Genomic DNA, 22420 nt, shown 5'->3' with positions numbered 1-22420 from the left:
AATGCTGTAGAAATTATTTAATAAGGGAGACTTACTTGCTAGCTGAACTCAGATGAGCACAAAACTTTCGTTGCAATGATGAAATGATTAGATGTATCGAATATTTTCATGTTAATCCATGCTGTGCCCCAAGCCCCGACATGGAGCCCAGCTTCGTGTGTGTTCCATGTCTCGCTGCGGTGCAGTTCTGACGCCTATTGTAGCAGATTGGCTACGCCAGCGGTGATCCAATGGCCATACGCATCGGTCCACTATCGGATATCCATCAAGCGCTTGTTATTCAGCACTAGTTTTTAGACATCCTTCCCCTCGCGCCGGTCAAAAACCAGGCGAGCTCGTCAGATGGTGCAGCTCGATCAGGGCATATGTAGGAGTAATAACGCTTCTTCTATGCACACTTTTTTGTTGCCAAAATATAATGTGAGAGAAATTTTATTCATCAAACTTCGATTTATTCCGGTCTTTCATCTTCAAGATGACGTCAGCAATTTTTGCAGCCCATAGATTTGCTGTTTATATGCACCTCCTTGTAAATATGTCAACCTCGATTATGCATAGAAGTCATCGGATCGGATCAAGTCATCGGATGTCGTTCATTATTCATGTTGATTTTCAATACATCAACTGCAAGTGTTTAAACTCGTCGAACGTTTATATTTTGTTGTATATGAATAAAATGTTTGGATGGATCATGGCAAAATATAAATTTAATGATAAATTTCACCTTTGTTTCTATATTTCTTTAAACTGGATTCTGGATCACAGTTTGAAGATTATGTTCAATGTGTGTATGTGTGTGGTTAAAAAATACCCTACGAAATACAATCATTAGAATACCATAATAATTACATAAATTTTGTCATGTAGGTACTTGAAATGAAAACCATACAACTTCTCCCAGTCCAATTCATTATAGTTATAGTTTTTATAAATATTTTATCCTCAAATAACTTTATCTAGTTCAATCACTTTATTAGATCATTTAAATTTTTTGATCCTCAAATACGAGGATTGCCCAACTATCGAGTCCAATCTGTTATCTCGACTTAGATTTTTCGGAATCGAATCGCTTAGAAATTAAATCAATCCCCGACTTAGACTGTTGATGCATTTATCACTTGATTTTCTAAACATCCAAATTTTCAAAGCATCGAAATTTTCTAACATCGAAATTTTCTTAACATCGAAATTTTCTAAACATCGAAATTTTCCAAACATCGAAATTTTCCAAACATCGAAATTTTCTAAACATCAAAATTATCTAAACATCGAAATTTTCTAAACATCAAAATTTTCTAAACATCGATATTTTTTAAACATCGAAATTTCCTCGTACCATTCCTTGCTGCGTCTATGGATAAGTTAGAACATGGCTGAACCAGAGTAATAGTTCAAACATGGGTTAGAATTTCACCACTCATTAGAATGATTACAAATTCTCTCACGAACGGCATTGCGGATCTTGAAGTGAACAGAAGAAGCAGCGCTCCTACTGTATACATAGACTATAAACTCATAAAATGTAAATAAAGACAAATCCAAATACAAAAATTTGAAGATGAGCCTTACATTAACGTAGTTTTATCTAGGGCAAGCCATCACAGGTTTTTACGCATAGCCCAACTTAACAACAGATCTTAAGAAATAATCGGGAGTCGGCTAATAACCAGTGACAATAACCGCACGGGTCATAAAAAATCAAGAAATTGAAATCCGGGTACACAATTCTATTATAGTGACACAATCTATCTAATGCGTTCACAGTACAGTGTTATTTTAATTTCAAGTTCAATGCTTTACCGAATTGATTTGAAATCAAAATATCCGTTAAATTTTCGATAACGCGGATATTTTTCGTGAATGCCAAGTTTGGTTGTCGGGAAGATCGTGCTCAGTGGTGGCTGTGGTCGGCTAATTGGTCTCCTCGAAGCGTTGATATTCCGGGCACAAGTGGCGTGACAAACTGCGGCCACAGATGCACCCAGCGCGCCAATTTACGGCTCAATCAACAGCCAAAATGAAAGCGAATAATGGAGAAGTAAGAAGGCAGCTGCGCCGAAATTTCGCCCGCATGCACTTTATTGTTGTTCTTTTAAATGGATGGCACAATATTGCTCGAGGAGATCATAAAGAAGCAGCTTTGTCGAGGAACAGCTTCTGCAGCGCCTGATCCTCAAGCGCAATACTAAGGTCCTGGTGAACTGCTTAGCGGCTGTCGCGAGGCTCAAGTTGCTTACAAAAGTTCTGCAAATCCAGTGGACATTTAAATTGAGCTTCAGTAGCCAGTTCATCTCGATTAGTTTTGACTTTGATATATGTTACAAAAATAATTGTAGAAATAAATGTTTTCACTAACTCCTCTACCTAAAAAAATAAGTCGAATAATGTTCGTTGGTTTAAATTGCGTTTGCTGTTTGTCAGTTATATTGATATAATTTACTTCAGTTAATTTTTTTGTAAATAATCGTAGTTTTATGTAGGAATTATTAATGATTGCCTTGATTATAGACGTAAAATCAACTTCAATGATCGAACAGGAAAAAGTGCGTGAAATCTGTAAAAAAACTCTAAAAAGACGAGCAAGTTTCACATACCAATTGGGCACTGAAGGCTATACGAAGAAGAGGCTTTTGCCTGGAACTGCACGAGTTGTTTTCCTTCGTTTGAGAGCTGCAGCTTCGACAGGCCTAAAATAACACGATGTTCCTTTACCATAACACGGCTTATTCCACACATTTGATTTAATGACGACCTCAACCGCCGAAAGCTTCACCCTATCTTTTCTTATTGACTGGCCCCATTGTGGGCGCTTGCTCCACACAATCCCTGGATCTGCCCGCTCTATCGCAACATGTTTTGCTTCGTGCCATCGCCGACCATCCACAACAGAGCGTTTTTTTCTCCGATCGTATACGGCAATTATTGGAGACTATAAATGGCAAACGTTGACAGTAAATGACTCTTTATTTGTGGGAATGTTTTCTGAGATTTTGGCCGGGGAATACCTAGGGAGGTTAGCTCTGGAATGATGATCCAGAGAATTTGAATGAAACATTGCTTACGAAGTTAAGTTTCTTTTTACGAAAAAGTTCGGAAAAATACTTCTCCATTGCATTTCTGCTGGATTGTTTTCTAGTTATAGGTTGATTTTATATTTTGTCAAAAAAATTTTTGGCGAAATCAATTTCAAATTTCTAGTTCAATATCACTCAATGTTTTACTTAGTTGCTGGCTAGAAGTTCATTGTGAGAAGCTATATTTCTAGACATCATCTTCGTTATTCTCTGTATTCTTAGATACCCTCATCTTGATCATTTATAATGTAGATATTTTAATCATGATATATTAATAGAGACCTCCATCGTGATTAAGAGATTCAGTCATATATTGGAAAAGCCGCTAACATACGACAACTTCACCACCTAAATTTTTTTGGAAATAGGTTCCTTCGTACTTACATGAGTGGAACATTTATGTATTTTCAATTTTACTGACACTTTTTAATTGTATTGAAATTCCATGTAGTAAAATGCTCTCTTACTTCAATGATTTATCGAGGAAAGTGCATATACGAATAACCACGAACTAATCAGTGATCATGACCATGAGTCACGAATAAAAGAATATTATTCCGGATTATCACGAACTAAAAAGTAACAAGTGATTATGGATCACGAATAAATAAATATTCTTCCACATAACCATGAACAAAACAGCGATTACGAGTCACGAATAAACGAATATAAACGAATATTATTCCAGGTTTGATGGCATGAAGCGCAGCTGGGAGTTCCTTGCGAGCATCGAGTAACGGGCTGTGTGGCTGCAGTGATCCTGTTTATCCACGGGGCTTATATGGGCAGCTTTAAAAACATTCTTAATGCCCTGGCAAAACAGCCCTCGTCAATGCCGCTTCTCTGCACCACGTAACATGGCATTATTGTGCACTGGTGTCGTCTTGTATAGAGTTTCAGCGCAGCGGTTAGTAGCGCCATCTAGTGGGGAAGTGAACTATGCAACTTCGGTACGTCTTTTTGGTATTACCTTGATACCGTCATATTTCTTTAATAACCTTTAGAAACAATTAATCTAATAACAATTAATTAATAAATAATCGTTTTTGTTGTACTTTGGTTTAGTTACGTTAGCGGCAGGCGATCAGGAATCGCTTCAGATTGTTTAAGAAATATAATCTTTGCAATTGTAATGAGAGTTTGGTAGAAGTACGAATTCTAATCTTTATTTTAATATAATGGAGAAATAACCATCGGCCATTGGGTAGGGTTATAAGTGAGCTCGTTCATGATTCACCGTTCATTTTTAATAAGGGCTATGGTATTCGCGACATGCCTGCAGTAGAATATCAAGTGAGCATCTGAGCCCATCGCTTGTATCTCCTGCCCTGCATATTCATGCGGTGACCCGCGCCATCACAAACTCAATTAATACACTCATAGACAGGTCAAATGTAGGAGATTTTTTTCAAGATTCTTCTTGTGAATGCTTCTTGATTTCTAGTTAGTCTATAAACAGAAAACTATTATTCTCTAGCAATTTACATGAAGTTTTGACTATTGTAGTTCACAGCACTTAGGTCTTATATTATTTTAATTATATATGATTACGCACGTGAAGCAAATAATGATATTATGTTAGTTATGCGGGCGTTTATTTTAACCCTGGTTGTTGATAGTATTATAATTGTTAAAGCAAAGCAGCAATTACTGCTATTACAGTATTACATGTATCACATACATTATATTTATTACTCACTATAAGAGTCGCCGATGAACCATTTTTCTTCACCAAAATCGGACCACAAAAAATGTAATTGTAAAACTATAGTATATAATTTATTATAATATTTTTACGATTGCTTGAGTATGCGCAAGTAACAATTGGATCTCAAATAATTTTAATTTCCTTTATTCATCAATAAATGAGTTATTTTTTAGATATAGTTTTGCGGTCAAAATAGCACGACGCTCGCTTGCTCCACATGCACTGACCATTATTAATAATTTTTATTGAGATTCGGGATAAAATTTACAGGCAGTAAAGTGAAATAGAACATCCTTTTGTAAGAATTAAGATAATATCTGATGATCTTTTGCAATTTTCGCAGAGAGATAAATTAGAATGGTTTAATTAGGAATTTATTGCATGAAATACGTAGAAGCTTGACAGATTAGGATAGTAATGTCCAAAGTTAACGATCAATTGTATTTATATTCTTCATTTACAATTATTTACGTAATTGTGTGAATTATTCACGTAAAGGCCAAAATAAGCGGCATATCTTTAATAAGTAACATAATATTATGTTCGATAAATATATCAAATGCTTGATAATCAAGCAGACATGTCTGGCAAGTTTTGCATTAAATTTTGTCAAATTGCTTCTTAAACTATTAGTTGAATTTTGTTTGTGTAAACTATTGCATATGTGACATTTTTTGTTAGATTGAGTATGTTTCGCTTTAAACACATACAATATACATTGCTTAATTCTACTTCCATTTCGATAGATTTGCAGACTGAGAGACTGGAAAAACCATTCATAATTTCATCATGAATGAGGATTAGAGGTTTTCGTTAGAGGTCCATTTTTAAACAAAAACAGAAAAATATAACACACCTAAATTTCAATATATAAATTAATATCCTTTCCTAATACATAACGAATTGTTACTCATTTTGGATTTGAGCATAAATGTCGATGAATTTATTTCGGTACTCTTATCAATTTCAATAATGATTTTTTTAATTGAAATGTCAAAATTTTCAGACTCCTAAAGATCAACGAATTATCAATAAATTGATAATATCAACGCGTCGTTAACAAAGTAGTAATGAACCGTAAATTGTCATTTTTAATTTTAATTGTCGAGTTCATTCTCATAGGCAATTAAATAAGAATTTTAAAACGCATCATCATGCAATGTAATTCTCAGTTTATAAATGTTCAGGGAATTTTAAATAATGAAAATGAACCGAGAAAATGTATAAATTAATTCGCAGGATTGCTTTAAGCTAAGTCTCTGAGCAATGTCTGTGAGAGAATAAAAATCACTCCTGATTTTTTTGTCATTCAGCGATTTTTCCAAAAATTCATTTCATGGATGTTAACAATATAAACAACTGAGTTGAATAGTATTTTAAGATTGACAGTCGTTCTTATCTCAAATACGTAGATATTTCAAAATATTTATAGACAACACTAGTTGGCTGTCTCTAGATTATTGCATTAAACATTTGTCTTGCAGACACCAAGAAGCGAGCTCTGAGAAGACCATCAGTCTCCCTCTGAGTCTTCGTTATGTGATGCCGTCATGTCGTCTGTAACGTTAATGTCTTCATCGTCAGAGAAGGAGGCTTCAGCGAGCGCGTGGCCTGCGTGGTCGGTCCTAAAGCCGCTGCTGAAGGCCGTAAGTCCATTGCCTGCGGTGCTGCTGCCGCCAACGAATGCTTCTCCTCCTCCCAACGTGGACAAGTTTTTGATTAAAAGCTTGGGTGAACTAGACGAAGATTGTGCGTTACTTCTACCGCCCCCGGAGCTGGAGTCTGAGGAACGACTTACGACGTGCGATAGCGAGAGTTGCGATGCTGTAATAAGCGATTCAATGGGCTCCCGTGGAGCTGAACATTCAACTTCGCTTTCCTCGGTGTATGTTGCTATGTCGCTCTCGAATTCACTTGTTCCTGCAGGAGTACTGCGATCCTCGTCGTCTCCCATATCTTCCACATCCTCTTGCTCACCCGACCTTTGTGCGTCAGAACTTACGAATGACTCACTAACGTCTGATAGGTCAGGGTTGGGATTATTTTTGTTGGGTAGAGTTTGTTCGCGTGAACCTCCAGTGGCCAGGAGCTCTCGTTCTTTACTATTGCGCCACTTCATGCGGCGGTTCTGAAACCATATTTTGACCTGAAATAAAAGATGAATTCGTTAGTAGCTCCACACATAAAAAGCACAAATTAAACAAATTTATTATAGAGGAACATGATAGGCTGCTATTTTAAAAATGATTTACTCTGTACAAAATTCCATTTCAATTCATAGGACCAAATTCTTAGCTGAACTAAACCATAGGAATTAGGTGCACATTTCTATTAAAGCGCTACCATTGTTCGTAGCCCACTGTCCCATTTAAAATTAAAGAAGTTACACAGAGATGCGCAGGTTTCTGTCGTGCGTAATTATGCAATTATTGCTTATTTAATGCAGGAACACAACAATTAAAGTAACAACAAACATGTCTATCGAACGAATATACGATCTGAAGCATAAGCCTCGATTTATCTAAGAGTTCATTAATTGGCGTGTTTTATGTTGCGCACATACGTACGCCCCAATTACGGAACAATTGACACCCAATTCATATTGACGGCAGTCGGTTGCTCATTTTCAGAAACAAACAACAAATGACACGTTATGCTTGGTGAAATTATTTAACTTTCACTGTTTTTGTATTCATGCATAAACTCTAACAACATAGAATTTTCTATTGAATTCTATTCGACTCGGTCGCATCTTGTTTTTCTCTTGACTGTTATTTTCCACAACCGCTCACTTCCGTTTCTCCGAGCCGTCCTCACTGCCGCCCTATGGCCGCCCCCACCGCTACCCCACCGTTGCCATACCGTCGCCCTACAGCCGCCCCACCGCCGCCCCACCGCCGCCCCACCGCCGCCCCACGGCCGACCCACCGCCGGCGCGTAATATATCGCGCGCGTGAGCGATGGAGCAGCGCAAGCTGACGACGTCGGGGGAGCGTCAGCTGGACACTCAGCACCGTGCTGACGCCAGCTCCTGGGCCGTGGTTGTTGAAGCATAACAGACGCGGCTTCAGCGAACGATATGGATATATTTACGTAAGAAATAACAACTGCTAGAAAAATAACAGCGAACAATAGTGTATACGGCAATAGAGTCTACCAGAAAAAGAAAAATTTAAGCAATGGTTGGCGACGTAGAAACAGCTTTAAGATGTGGCAAACAGCAGCATAGAGTGCAAACAGAAACAGCTGTAAGACGCGGCAAACAGCAGCATGAAGTGCAGACAGAAACAGCTGTAAGATGCGGCAAACAGCAGCATAAAGTGCAAACAGAAACAGCTGTAAGACGCGGCAAACAGCAGCGTGAAGTGCAAACAGAAACAGCTATAAGACGCGGCAAACAGCAGCATGAAGTGCTAACAGAAACAGCTGTAACACGCGGCAAATAGCAGCATAAAGTGCAAACAGAAACAGCTGTAACACGCGGCAAACAACAGCATAAAGTGCAAACAGAAATAGCTGTAAGACGCGACAAACAGCAGCACGCAATGCAAACAGAAACAGCTGTAAGATATCTGGAAAGAGCAGAACAGAATGAAAGCAGAAACGGCTGTAAGACGCGGCTAATATACGCAAGAAATTTGCACACCGCAGTAAGATGTTTATATGGGTATCAACATTGGCAGAAGTATCGGTATCAAAATTCACAGAGGCATCGGTATCATCACCAACAGCAGTATTGGTGCCAAAAGCAACAGCAGCATCGGCACCATGGAATAGCAGCAGCAGCATTGATATCAAGAGCAGCAGCGGCAGCGTCAGCTCCATCAACAGCAGCAGCATGGGCACCTACAGCAGTAACAGCAGCGTTGGCCCCACTAACAGCAGCAGCGGCAGCAGCAGCATCGGTACCAACAGCACCAGCAGCAGCAGCGTCGGTCTCACCAACATCAGCACCATCAGCACCAATAGCAGCAGCAGCACTGGTGTCAAGAGCAGTAGTAGCGTCGGCCCCACAAATAGCAGCAGCAGCACCGGCACCAACAGCAGCAACAGCATCGGTATCAAAAACAGCAACAGCGTCGGTCCCACCAACAGCAGCATCGGTACCAACAGCAGCAGCAGCATTGGTACTAATAGCGGCAGCACCATCTGCCCCACAAACAGCAGCAACAGCGTCGGTCCCACTAACAGCAGCAGCAGCAGCATCGGCACCAACAGCATCGGCTCCAACAGCAGCAGCAACAGCAGCAGCATCGGCAGCGGCAATCAATATGCTGCAGACGTGGCGCGGCCCGTCGCCGCTATGATAAACGGAGTGATATCGAACTAATACGACCGTAACGGGCCACTCAATGCGATCGTCGGTAACGGTTCCTGTCGTCGATAGCGGCTTAGCCAATAACTTCTCGACAGGAATAAGGCTGTAATGCATAATGCATTAACTTATGATTCCAGTAATTATAGAAAACTAGCATGTACTAATAAAATCTACGCTACACCAAAACAGACAATCGAAGTGAGTGACAGATTCCCTCAGAAATCTCGAAGGCTACCTAGAGTAAGTGCCAAGGTATGATCACGACAAATTGTATCTTCGTGGCCTGATTTTCTGTAAATTACCGGATTTCTCGAAACAGCAGAACGAAAATATGCTAATTTCTCAGGGCAGTTAGCTTCATGTACAATCATGAGTTGTGAAGATTTATAGTCCACAGAAATTAAAATTCAGGAATTCAGGAATGTGGGTAAACTCCACACAGTCCACGTAACAGTAGAAAAAAGGTAACTCGAGACTAGCAGACTAAAGGAAAGTGCTTTAGAAAGGCAAAGGCGTGAAGTAAAATTTGAATTGCCGGCAGAAATGCTAGATAATTAATTTCTAATGTCATTCCATAATAATAATAAGCCAACGACGCAATGACGATTTTTTTTCGTTTGTAACATAATACTGTCAGAAAAGAATTCTTTTCCTCACTATGAAAGTTTTTCAGTCAATGAATCAGTAACGTATGCTTACACTTGAAATTAAAATCAAGAAATTATAAAAAAACGTATTTAATTCTGATTGTTTAAATGAAATTCGGGATATGGATGATATGGTAGAGTCATATCAGACGGCGATTAAGTTCATCAGAACGAGTTTAACTTCAATTAAAAATTTTTACAATGTAGAGGATCTCTTAGATAATAATCGGCGTTCCATTAAATTTTGGATCTGGATATTAAATGCATCAGGCAGCAAACCATATTAGTAGTTGTAATAATCACAAACGCGACTTAAAATTCTATTAAACCTGCAAAAACATTATAGGAGACCTTCCAGATTTTAATCGGCATTCCATTATATTTGGGGTCTGGATGAGGCGGCAATCAAGGCAATCGCGTGCAGTTGTGCCTGAGGGGTGAAGAGTCACCCGCGCGCCTGTGTCTGGCAGATCACGTGCGGCCACCCCTGCCCTGATCTGCCTTAAGCCGCCCTCCCTCATCGGCAGCGCCACTTCAACGCTCCACTTCCTTTACAAATATCCCACTTATTGCTTCCCAAAATATGAACCTAAATTCAGCATGCGTAATGCCCACAAATCTACTAGTAATCATTTATTGTTGGCTTTAAAATTTTTTGGATTCGTGTTTGGTGTCATACACGTAGTGAAAGTTACTTGTTAATAAAATATAGGTTTCTGTTCGGGTAGTTAAATATGGCGAATCGAAATTTTATAATTTTTAAATTCCTGCGATTCAACCTTGTTAAATTTCTCTTCAATTTTCTAATCATTAATTCTATATAGTTGAACCAGGTGCACTAGAACTTTTGTACACAATGTTTGAAATCCTCACGTTATTTATTTTTTAGATAGAGATCGTGGCGTTTTCATCTGAAGTATTTGTAATTCAAGATGTGTTCAGATCTGTTCCACATATTATTAAAGAACTGTATATTATTTTTATTTTCCGTCAAACAGACCATTAAATAATGCTTTATTTGGTTGCTTATTCGTCAAACAGCTAATTAATGAAAATTTTTTATACTCATCTGTCCAACATCTCAGTACAGAACACTACATTTATTGGCTCATCAGTCACCAGCTCATTAAATATCAGTTTATTTATTGGTTTATCCCGATAATCGCTCAGTAAAGAACAGTTTATTTATCTGCCTATCGATTTACAGTTTCGGTTAACTTATGATTAAATTGAGGTGTGCTGTCATTGCGACGATTAGACAAATTTAATTTCTTAATATTTTTTCAATCCTTAATTTCATATCAATTTAGACACGCAAAATGTGGCGCAGATTTTCATCCCGTATCATGTAAAGGAATGGAAGGTCGGAGAATGAAAGCGTAACTAAAAATAACTTTACTAACACCAATAAATAAATGATTACAAGTTTTTTCAACGGGAATTTTATAAATCAGGGCGAGTTTTGAAAGTATGGCCCCTGCAAAAGTCTTAAAGAAGCCACGTTTAAATTTCAAGTCTGATAAGTTAAATTCTACGAGCAGACCAACTCGATCAGAGGTTGATATTTTGCTGACATGTTGGGAGTTTTAAGCGAATAATGAACAATTTGTTAATACTAGATGGTTTTAAACCTATTATGTATCGTTAATACATAAGATTAATATTTTTCAAAGTTGATATAAAATAAAAACCATTCAATCGGTTTATTCCATGGTAAACAAATTGATTATATTTCGGGCTATTTGATGCAACGAAATGATCTCCTCATTCTTGCAACTAAAAAAATTATTAATTTATCAAGAGAAACATTTAACATGACAAACTCTCTTACCTTTAAGCCTTCTCTTATTTTTCCTAAAGCCTATTTTATTATTGAAGAAATTATACGATGACATTTCGCCGCAAGCTGCAACACTTTATAAGTGATTCCAATCCAATCACATTGAAAAGGGTTAACAATGGTATTGCTAATCTTCGTTGTTAATCAAAGGTTACAATTAGAAATTTTCCAACTAACAGCAATCACATGAGCTTGTTGCTTCTAAAAATCTGGCACATTTTTGAGTTACGATTTGACGTCAATCTCGTCAGCATTGCAAAGTTGATACAACTAATTTAGACGGCTCTCCTCAAGCCTTTGCAACAGTTTTCATAATTTGACATTTATCGAGCCTCTGAAACATTGATCTCGGTCTTATATATGACACCAGTAATACGAATCCCGTCATTCCTGCCTCATTTTCTATCAACAAATATAATCTCATCAGAACAAGTTATACTATAATACCGATGTGGCGTATAGATCGACCACACATCGAGTTTTTATTTGATACGCGCGATTTTTCGACACCAGCAGCTGGCAATCAAGCTTGTCCAACAGTTTTTAGACGGCTTTTCTTTCGAAGGCGAGCTGATCACGCGTACAGGAGATATTTTTAATATGATCACATTGCAGGTGGCATTGTATTGGCCATCAGGATCGAGCATTTCATGATCGGACACTGGATTTCTTTGAAGAGAGATTCGGATATATTAACATAACATTTTGAATCCATTCAAGACAAATGTATGCCCATCGGAAATTTAACAGCAGTTTAGCATAAAAAAATGTTTAGGCAATTTCTCCACTCATGTTTTAATTTGTATCACTAGGGTGCGAACGTCGCTACATTGAAAATCATTCGGATATTCATCTTGATCACCGTCAGTGCAACAACCATCACCATCAGACAACCTCCATATTAAACATTATCGGTCTTGTGATATCACTCACTTTCACCATTAAAAATGCTGCTCTCATCACCCTAAACACCATCATTATAGCGACCTCATCAGTAGCATTATTATTAGAACATTATAATTTGCAGCAGACACCCTCCACAATATTGACTATAAAGTCCCTTCACCAACCACCATTACCACCGTCATTCATAACAATCACCACTTTAACCACCGTCATGACAATAACCACCACTTTAATTAAGTACCATCATCATATCACTAACCACCTCTTTACCCATCATCATAATACCAGCCATCGTTTTAACAACCATCAAATCAACAACCACCACTTTATTCACCTTCACAACACCAACCACCGTTTTAACTACCATCGTACTATCAACCGCCACTTTAACTACCATCGTACTATCAACCGCCACTTTAACTACCATCGTACTATCAACCGCCACTTTAACCACCGTCGACGCGGCTCTGCCCCAGCGCCGGCTCTGTGCCGCCCCAGCGCCGGCCACTACATATTCAGTGCCATCGATCCCAGTGTTGTGCAGATGACTTCAATGGAACTAAAAGATAGACGCCCGAGCTGGTGGTGCCTATGATGGTGGTCGTCGTGTTGGGGTAATAAAGATAACAAACGGGGAAATATTGCGTGCGCTGCAATTTTCCCCTTGAGTAAACTTTGTGGTAAAACATTGAATCTGGATTGAAGCAGACACGAGATACGTTGCAAGATTACGTACCGCGTGAAAGTCGCAAGAGATTAAGGCTTTGTATTTATTAATATAATTATTGGGAATGAGCGATAGCTTAGGTGAATAATGAAAGCTGCGTCTGTGACTGGCTGAGTGCATTACGGTTGTGGAAACATGCGAGAGGGAAATTATGACGTCGAGCGAACAATTGTGCTCGCGAATACGCTCTGAACTGCTAAAAATTTTCATGCTAAACCAAAATTTAAAGTGAAATGCTACATTAAATTTTTTGAAAATATTCTTTCTTAAATATCGAGAGGATTTAAATGATGCTCGAATTATATCCAAACCGAGAGGAGTGACCATGTAGATTACTTTAATTTCGCGGTTAAAATGAATTAAACTTGAATTTTGAATTAAATTGCGTATACCTGAAAATTCACATAGAGAGGTAGTTCTGACAAATCCTTGTCAGATTACTTAGTATTAGGCTGAAAATATTATCACGATGTAAAAAATTACCAACTCAAAATAGTTCATTCCCGGAAGTGTTTGCGTGCCGCCTTGATCGCCCCTGAGCACCACTGGGGAGACCTACCGAATTTTGAGAACCAATGGCCAAGAGAAACTGATCTAACACTTACATAGTGTATTGCCATTCGTTATCATACACTCCTTAATTTTGGTAATAAATTTGGTATAATTTCAAGTGTAAAGTACTTAAAATAAAATCGTTCTCAACTAATTATCAATACCAAGAATTTTCGTTCTAGGGTAGCTTAAAAATTCTGTTGCATCAATTTTTTTATGCCCACAGATTCTGAATCTAATAGATATATTTTCGTGTGCAACGTTAACTTAAACAATTAGTGTGTGAGCTCTCACCTGAGAATCTTTAAGTCCGAGTTTTTCAGCGAGCTTCTTGCGATCAGGTTTACTGATGTATTTCTGTAGCTGGAACCTGTCCTCGAGCCCCTTCCTCTGGAAGTCGCTGAAGACGGCGCGGCGCAGCATCCCGCGACGGGGCTTGCCACGCACACCCACGCCCATCGCGGCCCAGGGGAAGCTGCTCGGTAGTGGCACCCCTGCCATGCAACCCCCCATGCTCGTGTAAACTAAGAGCACGGGCCAATGCCATATTTTAATTTAGATTTACGAAGTGCATTCGATTATATCCTCAATATTTTATATTCATTCAAGTATTGGATAGGATGTTCGTGTAAACTAAGAGCACGGGCCAATGCCATATTTTAATTTAGATTTACTGAGTGCATGCGAGTATATATTCAATATGTTATGTTATTCCGGGTATTGGATAGGATGCTCGTGTAAACTAAGAGCACGGGCCAATTACATATTTTAATTTGAATTAACGGAGTGCATATGAGTATACTGTATATTCAATTTTTATGTTATTTCAGTTATTGGATATAGTTTGCCCGAGCATCCTATAAAGCACGGGTCAATTCCATATTTTAATTTGAATTTACGGAGTGCTTGCGATTATATATTCAATATTTTATGTTATTTCAGGTGTTGGATAGGATGCTCGGGCAGACTAAGAGCACGGGCCAATTCTGCATTTTAATCGGAATTTGCAGAGTACATGGTAATCATAATATATACCAGATATTGTATTATTATAGATATTAGCTATATTATTTTCCAAATAATTATTTATGGATAAAATTATATATTAGGGAGAGATTTTTTGATTACATATTAAGAATTAAGAATGTGTTACTTTTTATTGTGGATATTTAATGAACTTCGAACTTGCTGAGTGAAATACCGTATTTTAATTATGTCAGATCCGGGTGTGAATGGGGATGATTATCCTAAACGAATAATCAATTAAATAATCAATTAATAAATAATAATAAATAATAAATAATGAAAAACATAATCTAAATGATTATGTGTTATATTAGAACTAAAAAATCAAAGCCTCAAACGTAATACAAGGAACAATTATTCCAATTGGGACTCAAGTCCAGAGAATAGTTCTTGTGAAAATATTTAGCGGGGCAGAGATGGTACAATTAAGTGCAGTGTTATCTAAAAAACAAGAATTCGACGATAAAACGTGAAGAAAGGAACTAAAAGAGACATAAGCTACTGCGAAAAAAGGTGTTTTTGATTTTTAAATTTGATTCACCAAATGAAGATTATTAATAAGAATTTCGAAATAAGTAGTTATTTGTGAGACGCTAATTGAATATAAAATACGAGAAGAGTACAAATCGCTCATTGTAACGAAAATTGATATAAAGAGAATATAAAGAGACACCAGTTAAATATAAATAAATAAAAAATAAAGTACCTAAAAATTATTTTCAAACAAGGCCCCTCAGCGCTGTGATAAAGAAATGAATTAAGAAAGTGAAACACGTGAAGAAGCAAAAATATTACGAATGCAATCCTGCGTCTCACCGTTGAGGTAGGGAGGTCGACATGCCAGCAGGGGCTGCAGGGGAGAGTGTAGCAGGGGACGCGGTCTGGCCAGCGGTGGGGGACCTAGGCTGAGATGGGGACGGTCTAGCAGGCCCCCGGCACATGAGGTCGTCACCACAAGACCTCCCCCACCTATCATTGGTCCTCCTCCTTCTGTTGGGGAATGATTTAAGTGTGAGAATCAACCCCCAAATATCGAGTGTAACCCCCACGCATTATTGGAGCTATTCCTCCTGTTGAGGGGATGATTAGATTGCGATTATTAACCCCCTAATATCGGATGCATTATGCCACAAAAATTACTTTTACAAAAAAAGATATTGCCTGAAATATTCGAGACCGTCAAGTGAACTGCGTTGGCAGTTGCCGCGGCAGAACAAGTCAATTAATTGGTACCAGTGTACCGAATTAGTGTCATGTGTACTAATTAGGGTACTAATTTGGCATCAGTGTACCAAATTAGTGTATTGTGTACTAATTGGTGAACTAATTTGGCACCAGTGTACCAAATTATATAGTGTACTGTGAATGTTCCAAAGTGTATTAGAAATTTCTTTAATATCATAAACATAGCAATATTACAGGAATAGTTGCTATTGAGGAAAAAATGCTATAAAAATTCTCTAGATGTACAATATTGGCCAACCATTGAATCTATAAAATCGTAACGCTCAAAGCTCCTACATTGCAGCAAATTCCCATAAGAGCAATGGAGGTCAGATGGAGCTTTTGTTTTGAGAAAGAAAGATACTCCAGTACTACACAAAGTTTAGAGGCCTGAAGTTATTGTATCCGAGCGATTGCTGAGTTCGATCCATTTGTCTTACTTAGATTAAGAGACACTCTACCGGTGCACAATAAGAGCATTCATTAATGATACGGATACGTAGAGATTTCCTGGCAGTGATATAGAGACGTGGTGATATCCCAGCAGTAGTTACAGATGTTATGGTTAATTATACTTAATTATGGATGCTTAGAGATACTCTATATATTGTAGGAGTGATATGGATATCATTGGAGACCCCAGCAGCCCTAATGGAAACTATAGATGATCTCGCAGTGATATGGATACTTAGAGAAACCCTAATTTAGATATGGAGAATTAGATGTCCCAGCAATAATGTTGAGAGCTGGAAGCGTGCCATCACTGCCATGATGATCTAATGATACTACAGCAATGCTACAGGGAGTCAAATGAGTGCCAGCAATATTATTGAAACCGATGCTCTACGCAGGCCCAGCGTGGTGAAAAGCAGGGCTCAGCGCCTCTCCGGGCTGGGCCCAGTGGCGCTCAGAGTTGGGCCCAGTGGCGCTAGGAGCTGAGCTTAGTGGCGCTTAGAGCTGGGCCCAGTGGCGCTCATAACTGGGCCCAGTGCCGCTCAGGTCTGGGCCCAGTGTGGCCCAGAGCTGGGCCCGGAAGGCACTTGGCGAGAGCGGTAATTGGCTTGAGTGGCAGCGAGCGGTCCGCTTAATTAGCGACCACAGGCCTGACGCAGGAGCTGTCACCGACACCCATGCGGGAGGGTGGGTGAGGTGGGCAACCTCGTGCTACGCGCTGCTCATTGTTAGCGGTCATTTGTTCGATGATGACTTCGGGGGTAACTCAATCAAGAATTATTGATCGTAGCTCAGGCGGTAAACATACTTTCGCGACCAGAGTTCGCTGTTTGCACAATGTATTGTTATTAAGTCACGTGTTCTATGTCCGCATTGTTGACAGACGTTTATATTAATGTACAACTGATATTTGACTGTGGTCAAATATCTATAGATTTGATGGCAATTGAAGTCTTTCTTTGCCAAAGTTGTAAATGACCGGAAAATTGGTCTCAAAAATGGAACTGAACAAAATCGGCTGCTTCTTGAGCAACAGCCAAATGCATAAATAATTTTCGAATATGTTTTATAGAACAACAAATCAAATAAATAGTTGAACTCAATATTGAGCATTCTTTTGGACGCTTCAATTTATTTTTTTTTCGAATGAATTAATTTGAAATTCCGTATTAAATATAGAGATTAAATACAGATACCTTTTCATGTGTCTTTCATCAGTTTGGTAAATACATTAGTATTCATTCGTGGCTTTTCTGTAAATTATTTAGTCAATTGTAAATTATATGGGCAAGTGTCATGTATCTTTTAAAGGAGCGTGGAAACTGGAAAACATATAGAATATGCTAACTTTATTCTTAATCTTCGTTGCGGAATCGAAAAGTTTTTTTTTAAATTACAGGGAACGATGTGACACGAACCATTTTTGAAGTGTTGAACCTTATTACATAAGAAAATGAACCACTTTCTTGTTATACAACTTATTGATATAAAAGAAAAGCATGGGAACAAGGTGCTTATTGAAGGAAAATTCAAATTGATGAACGTAACCTTGAGTATCACAGATAGATACTCTAAATAATAGAAAAAATCTATCTAAATAATAGATAGATACTCTACTAAAATAGAAACTTTCTAATGATCTGTCTCGAAAATTCATCAGTATATTTGGTGTACAGTCAAAACGAGGCGCAAGTGAAAATGAGATTAAATTTAACCAGGCTATAGATCCTCAAGTTTTACATTCACAGAATTTTTTTAGAATAATTTTTGAGAACCTTAAGAAAATATTTCTAACGTAAATTTGTGTGAGCGAGGGTTGCACAAACTAAACGTTTCCCCTCTCAAGGAATCTCGAAGGCTGCGGAGGGCGCAGCTAATCTGCGTCGAGGCTTTCCCCCCTGCAAGAACAATCGCTGGCCGACGATAACACGGCGATTATTTCACATTAAATGATGTTATCAGACCCCAAAAACGAGGCGGGGAGATAGTGGCGACAAATAAATTGTTGAAGAATTTAACAAACTTTAAAAGCCAATTCTTTTTGCTCATTGGAAGATTTCAATGAATTTAGGTGCATGCAAAAGTTTCAATCTTAATATGTGTAGTAATGCAGAAATAAGACGATAAAAAGTATCAATTTTTAGTAACATTTCAGTATCATGATAAAAATGGTAACGGTCAGAAGTTAACGGGAAATAAACCAGAAACAATTATTATTCGAATGGAAGTGTGAAAGATACGCTGCAAATTAGGAAGAACAGCAACATAATAGTTAGTAATAATGTTCATAATAAATTATTTTCATGATGTTGACGTATTGTTTCATTGTTATCGATGCGCTGAGCAGCATTCATCCGAGGACATCTACGATTAACGCGAAAAAGTAATTCGAGAAGTATTCCAATTCAAAAAATTTTATAAAAAAACTGAAATAAAAGCTCTTACTCAAGTCGAAATTAAGTCCAAAATTTTGATAGTGCACCCCTATATTGCTCAGTAATTAAAGACGCAGCGATGTTGTTCTTCAATTAAATTATAAAATATAAAGAAGGAAGTCCCTACGCTAGCGACTTAAAAAATGTGATTTCTTCAAGTATCGTAGCTTATATATATTGAAATCCATAGTAGAGACAATATGAAAACGCAATTAAATCCTGAATTTTCGGAAAGCTAATGAATTTTATATTTTTAATGTTGAAGGTTGAAAAACAAATCCTAAATTCTGATCTAACGAAGATCAGGATTTTGGATTTGTTATGTATAATTTTCATTCCGGATGTAATGGAGTTTAAAAATTTTATTTCGTGACTTTACTCGAAATATTCAAGCACATGAACATCAAGATGATTTTCACAATTTATGACGATAGACAAAGTAAAATAATAGAATTAAACTATATTACAACAATAATCTAAATGAACTACATTATTTACATTAATAATTTTGTTACGGGACGATTTTTAACCAAATGTTATAATAAAGTTATGACTTAATCCATTTATTAGTAGTTAGTATTATTTAACAAGTCAGAGATTCCATTGTTTTTGAAAGATGTTCGATCGCATTTGTTTTACGATAAATTCTCATCGTGTTGAATATCCTTTACAAAGGAACCAAACACAACCGGCTACTGCAACTTTTTGTTGAATTGGCTTCTCGTAAGAGCGAGCTAAAAATTCAACACCGCATAATATTCGACTAGATATGTACCGTTTCCATGTGCGTCACTCACTTTATTCTCATACACTCGACGTTTGTCTCTTAAATTATGCATGCTGCATTATGAGATTTATAGAGATGTATCGTTCGAAGTTATTGGAAAGATTCAACGTTATCAACCTTTGTTAGATTCAATTACGACTGATTCTATTCTCACTAATTTATCATTTATATCACACTCCTCTAGCCACATCAGCCACAGAGACCAGAAGATATTTTTCTCAGATATCTTGTCACACAAAAAATCGACTAACGTCCCATATTTAACAACATTTCGTCCTATCGATTACAGACGAGGCTAGCTTACAGAAAGTGAGCTCAAAAGTCCCTCCAAAGTAACAAGTCCTTCAAAGTAAAACTCACCGTATTCCTGAGGCTGCGGCGTGCCTGCGGAGCTACGCGAGTCTTCGCCCAGAATCGCAGTCACGGAGAATTTCAGTGGGGCTCGTTGGTTGAGATTCGGGTTGTGATGAGGAGGACTAGGACTTGTATCTTCCACGCACATGTTCGGGTCGTCAGACGTGGTGCAAATTGTGTTCCGAGGGATGGGGGAAGGTGTGGAGCCTCTGTTGTTAGGACTAAGTCCTTCTTGGGGCGGTGGGGGGACCGTGCGACTCAGAAGACCTAAGTAATGACGCGCTGCTTCTTCTTTGTAGAACTCCATCTGCTCCTCGTGTGACAGCATGAAGCCTCCTCCAGCTACACCAGTACCTGTGCTTGTGGTGACGGTTGGCTTGGTTGCAACGGGTCGCGCGAGGTGGTAACCCCGCTCCCTGAGGAGCGTCTCCACCAGGTAGGACTGAGTCGTGACGCAGCCCGGCAGCGGCGGCAGCTGCAGAGGCTGCAGCGACCCCAGCAGCGTGTGGTGGCTCAGAGGGCGCAAGGAGTTGCTTAGGAGACTAGCGGTGGCCGATACAGGGATCATGGTTACGCTCTTCTCAACGAATTAAGTAGAGTTTATAGAAGGTAAGAATTAGTCTCACGTGTTTAAATCAAAACGATGAGATGTAATTAGTGGTCTATTCAAATATTGAGCGACAAATGCTAGGTAAGCGGTGCAATATTAAATTATTTCTAGTCTTGAACGAACCTAATGTTAAATGAAAGAGCGCGTTAAAACTTCAGGATTTTAATCCCATAACAAGGCTCGGTTATGATATAAACGGTTGTATTTTGTGATTTTCGGTAGAGCTTATGTCGCTACATTAACAAAAACTTTTGCTGGCAGAATAAATTTTAAATATCCTATAGTTTTGAATTCCCAACACACTGTCCATCACTTCGCAGACTGCCGACAACAAGGAACTGCTCTCATGAGGGCACTGTACTGCAGCACTTCAAATTTGATGTTTCTCGTTCGCCACCGAAAGACAAAGTGGCGACAAGGCCGCTGTAGAAAGCCTTCCTTCCAGCGAGTCCTGCTCGGCGGTCACCAGACTCTGTGACATCGTCGTCACGTCACGACCATCACTTCCAGTTTTCAGCAATAGCTCCTCCCTTGAGATCAAATTTGGCCGGGACGCCCGCCTCTTTATTCGAGTTTTTGAGCTACCGGCAGAGACTCCACCTCTGCAAATATTTTTCTCTGAAATCTCAGCAATTTTATAACGAGTCCTCGGTGCTTGCAGCGCTGGCCTCCCGGACATTCCAGCTCCTCCTTCGATCCCGCCCAGCTCTGGAATGGGATCAATGTGCTCAGCAGAAATGGTTCCATTGAAGACATTACCTCATGCTCCATTTACACTTCTAATTACCTTAACACGGCGACCAGGCCTTTTGAAAGGCTCTAGATTATGCGGCTAAATGAGCACATGAGTAGACAAACCTAGCCTTCAAGAGCCTTGTATTGTCTGGTGTCGCCAGCGAACGATCTCCTTGACTCCATCCTTCGTATGCATGCCGAGTGCTGATCGTGCCATCAGCATCGTTAGTCATAGAGTTTTAACTATAAACAAAACATGAATAGAACGCGGCTAATTAGTTTCCTGAATGAACAACATTGGTGGTAAATACTTATTTTTAATAATATTACTAATATACCAAACAGCTGAAAAGTAGCTGTAGAGTTTAAATAGCTTTAATTACCAATTTATCTGTACAACACTATATCAATTACATAATAAAATAACTCAATAATATGTAATAATGTATCTTCCCATACAATGTCTGATATTTCTAGATCAGCGATTGGTCAATTATGAGGCCGAGAGGAGCATGTGCAGCCAATAAGAGGTCGTCTTGCATGAGGTCTCGGGCTGCGCGCTCCCTGTAATGACGGTCAAGCTTTGTTTTCTTGCTCAGCCTTTGTTGATACTACGGCATTTGGAGGCCATTATGTGGTCAACTGACACGAACGCACCACTTCACAGTGATTATGCGGTCAACTGACACGGACGCACCACTTCACAGTGATTATGTGGTCAACTGACACGAACGCACCACTTCACAGTGATTATGTGGTCAACTGACACGAACGCACCACTTCACAGTNTTCTGGTCTACTGATGGATATAAGGGATATTCTGGTCTTCTGGTGGATATAATGGATATTCTGGTCTACTGATGGATATAAGGGATATTCTGGTCTTCTGGTGGATATAATGGATATTCTGGTCTACTGATGGATATAAGGGATATTCTGGTCTTCTGGTGGATATAATGGATATTCTGGTCTACTGATGGATATAAGGGATATTCTGGTCTTCTGGTGGATATAATGGATATTC

At 38.7% G+C, this 22420-nt stretch overlaps 1 protein-coding gene across 1 annotated transcript; it reads right to left on the bottom strand.

The window, feature by feature from the left end:
* Nucleotides 1-5795: 5795 nt before the first annotated feature.
* On the bottom strand, nt 5796-21050 carry LOC108678548 (homeobox protein DBX1). The gene is made up of 4 exons (XM_018167000.2): nt 20058-21050; nt 15615-15788; nt 14067-14296; nt 5796-6928 (listed from the first exon to the last, which is right to left on the bottom strand). Exons 1-4 carry the CDS (start codon nt 20617-20619, stop codon nt 6296-6298), a joined length of 1599 nt encoding a protein of 532 aa, XP_018022489.1. The 5' UTR covers nt 20620-21050; the 3' UTR covers nt 5796-6295.
* Between the last annotated feature and the right edge of the window lie 1370 nt (nt 21051-22420).

The sequence above is a fragment of the Hyalella azteca genome, unplaced genomic scaffold, assembly GCF_000764305.2.
Source record: "Hyalella azteca isolate HAZT.00-mixed unplaced genomic scaffold, Hazt_2.0.2 contig16984, whole genome shotgun sequence".
NCBI classification, from domain to species: domain Eukaryota; kingdom Metazoa; phylum Arthropoda; class Malacostraca; order Amphipoda; family Hyalellidae; genus Hyalella; species Hyalella azteca.
This window is presented reverse-complemented; position numbering and strand designations above follow the sequence as displayed.

Bases quoted from the DNA above. Each gene is read 5' to 3' on its own strand.
- LOC108678548 (XM_018167000.2), bottom strand. From the start codon at position 20,619: ATGATCCCTGTATCGGCCACCGCTAGTCTCCTAAGCAACTCCTTGCGC. The intron at 15,789-20,057 runs GTGAGTTTTACT...ATTCCCCAACAG, and splicing joins GCCGCAGCCTCAGGAATACG to AAGGAGGAGGACCAATGATA. The intron at 14,297-15,614 runs GTGAGACGCAGG...CCGTGCTCTTAG, and splicing joins TCGACCTCCCTACCTCAACG to TTTACACGAGCATGGGGGGT.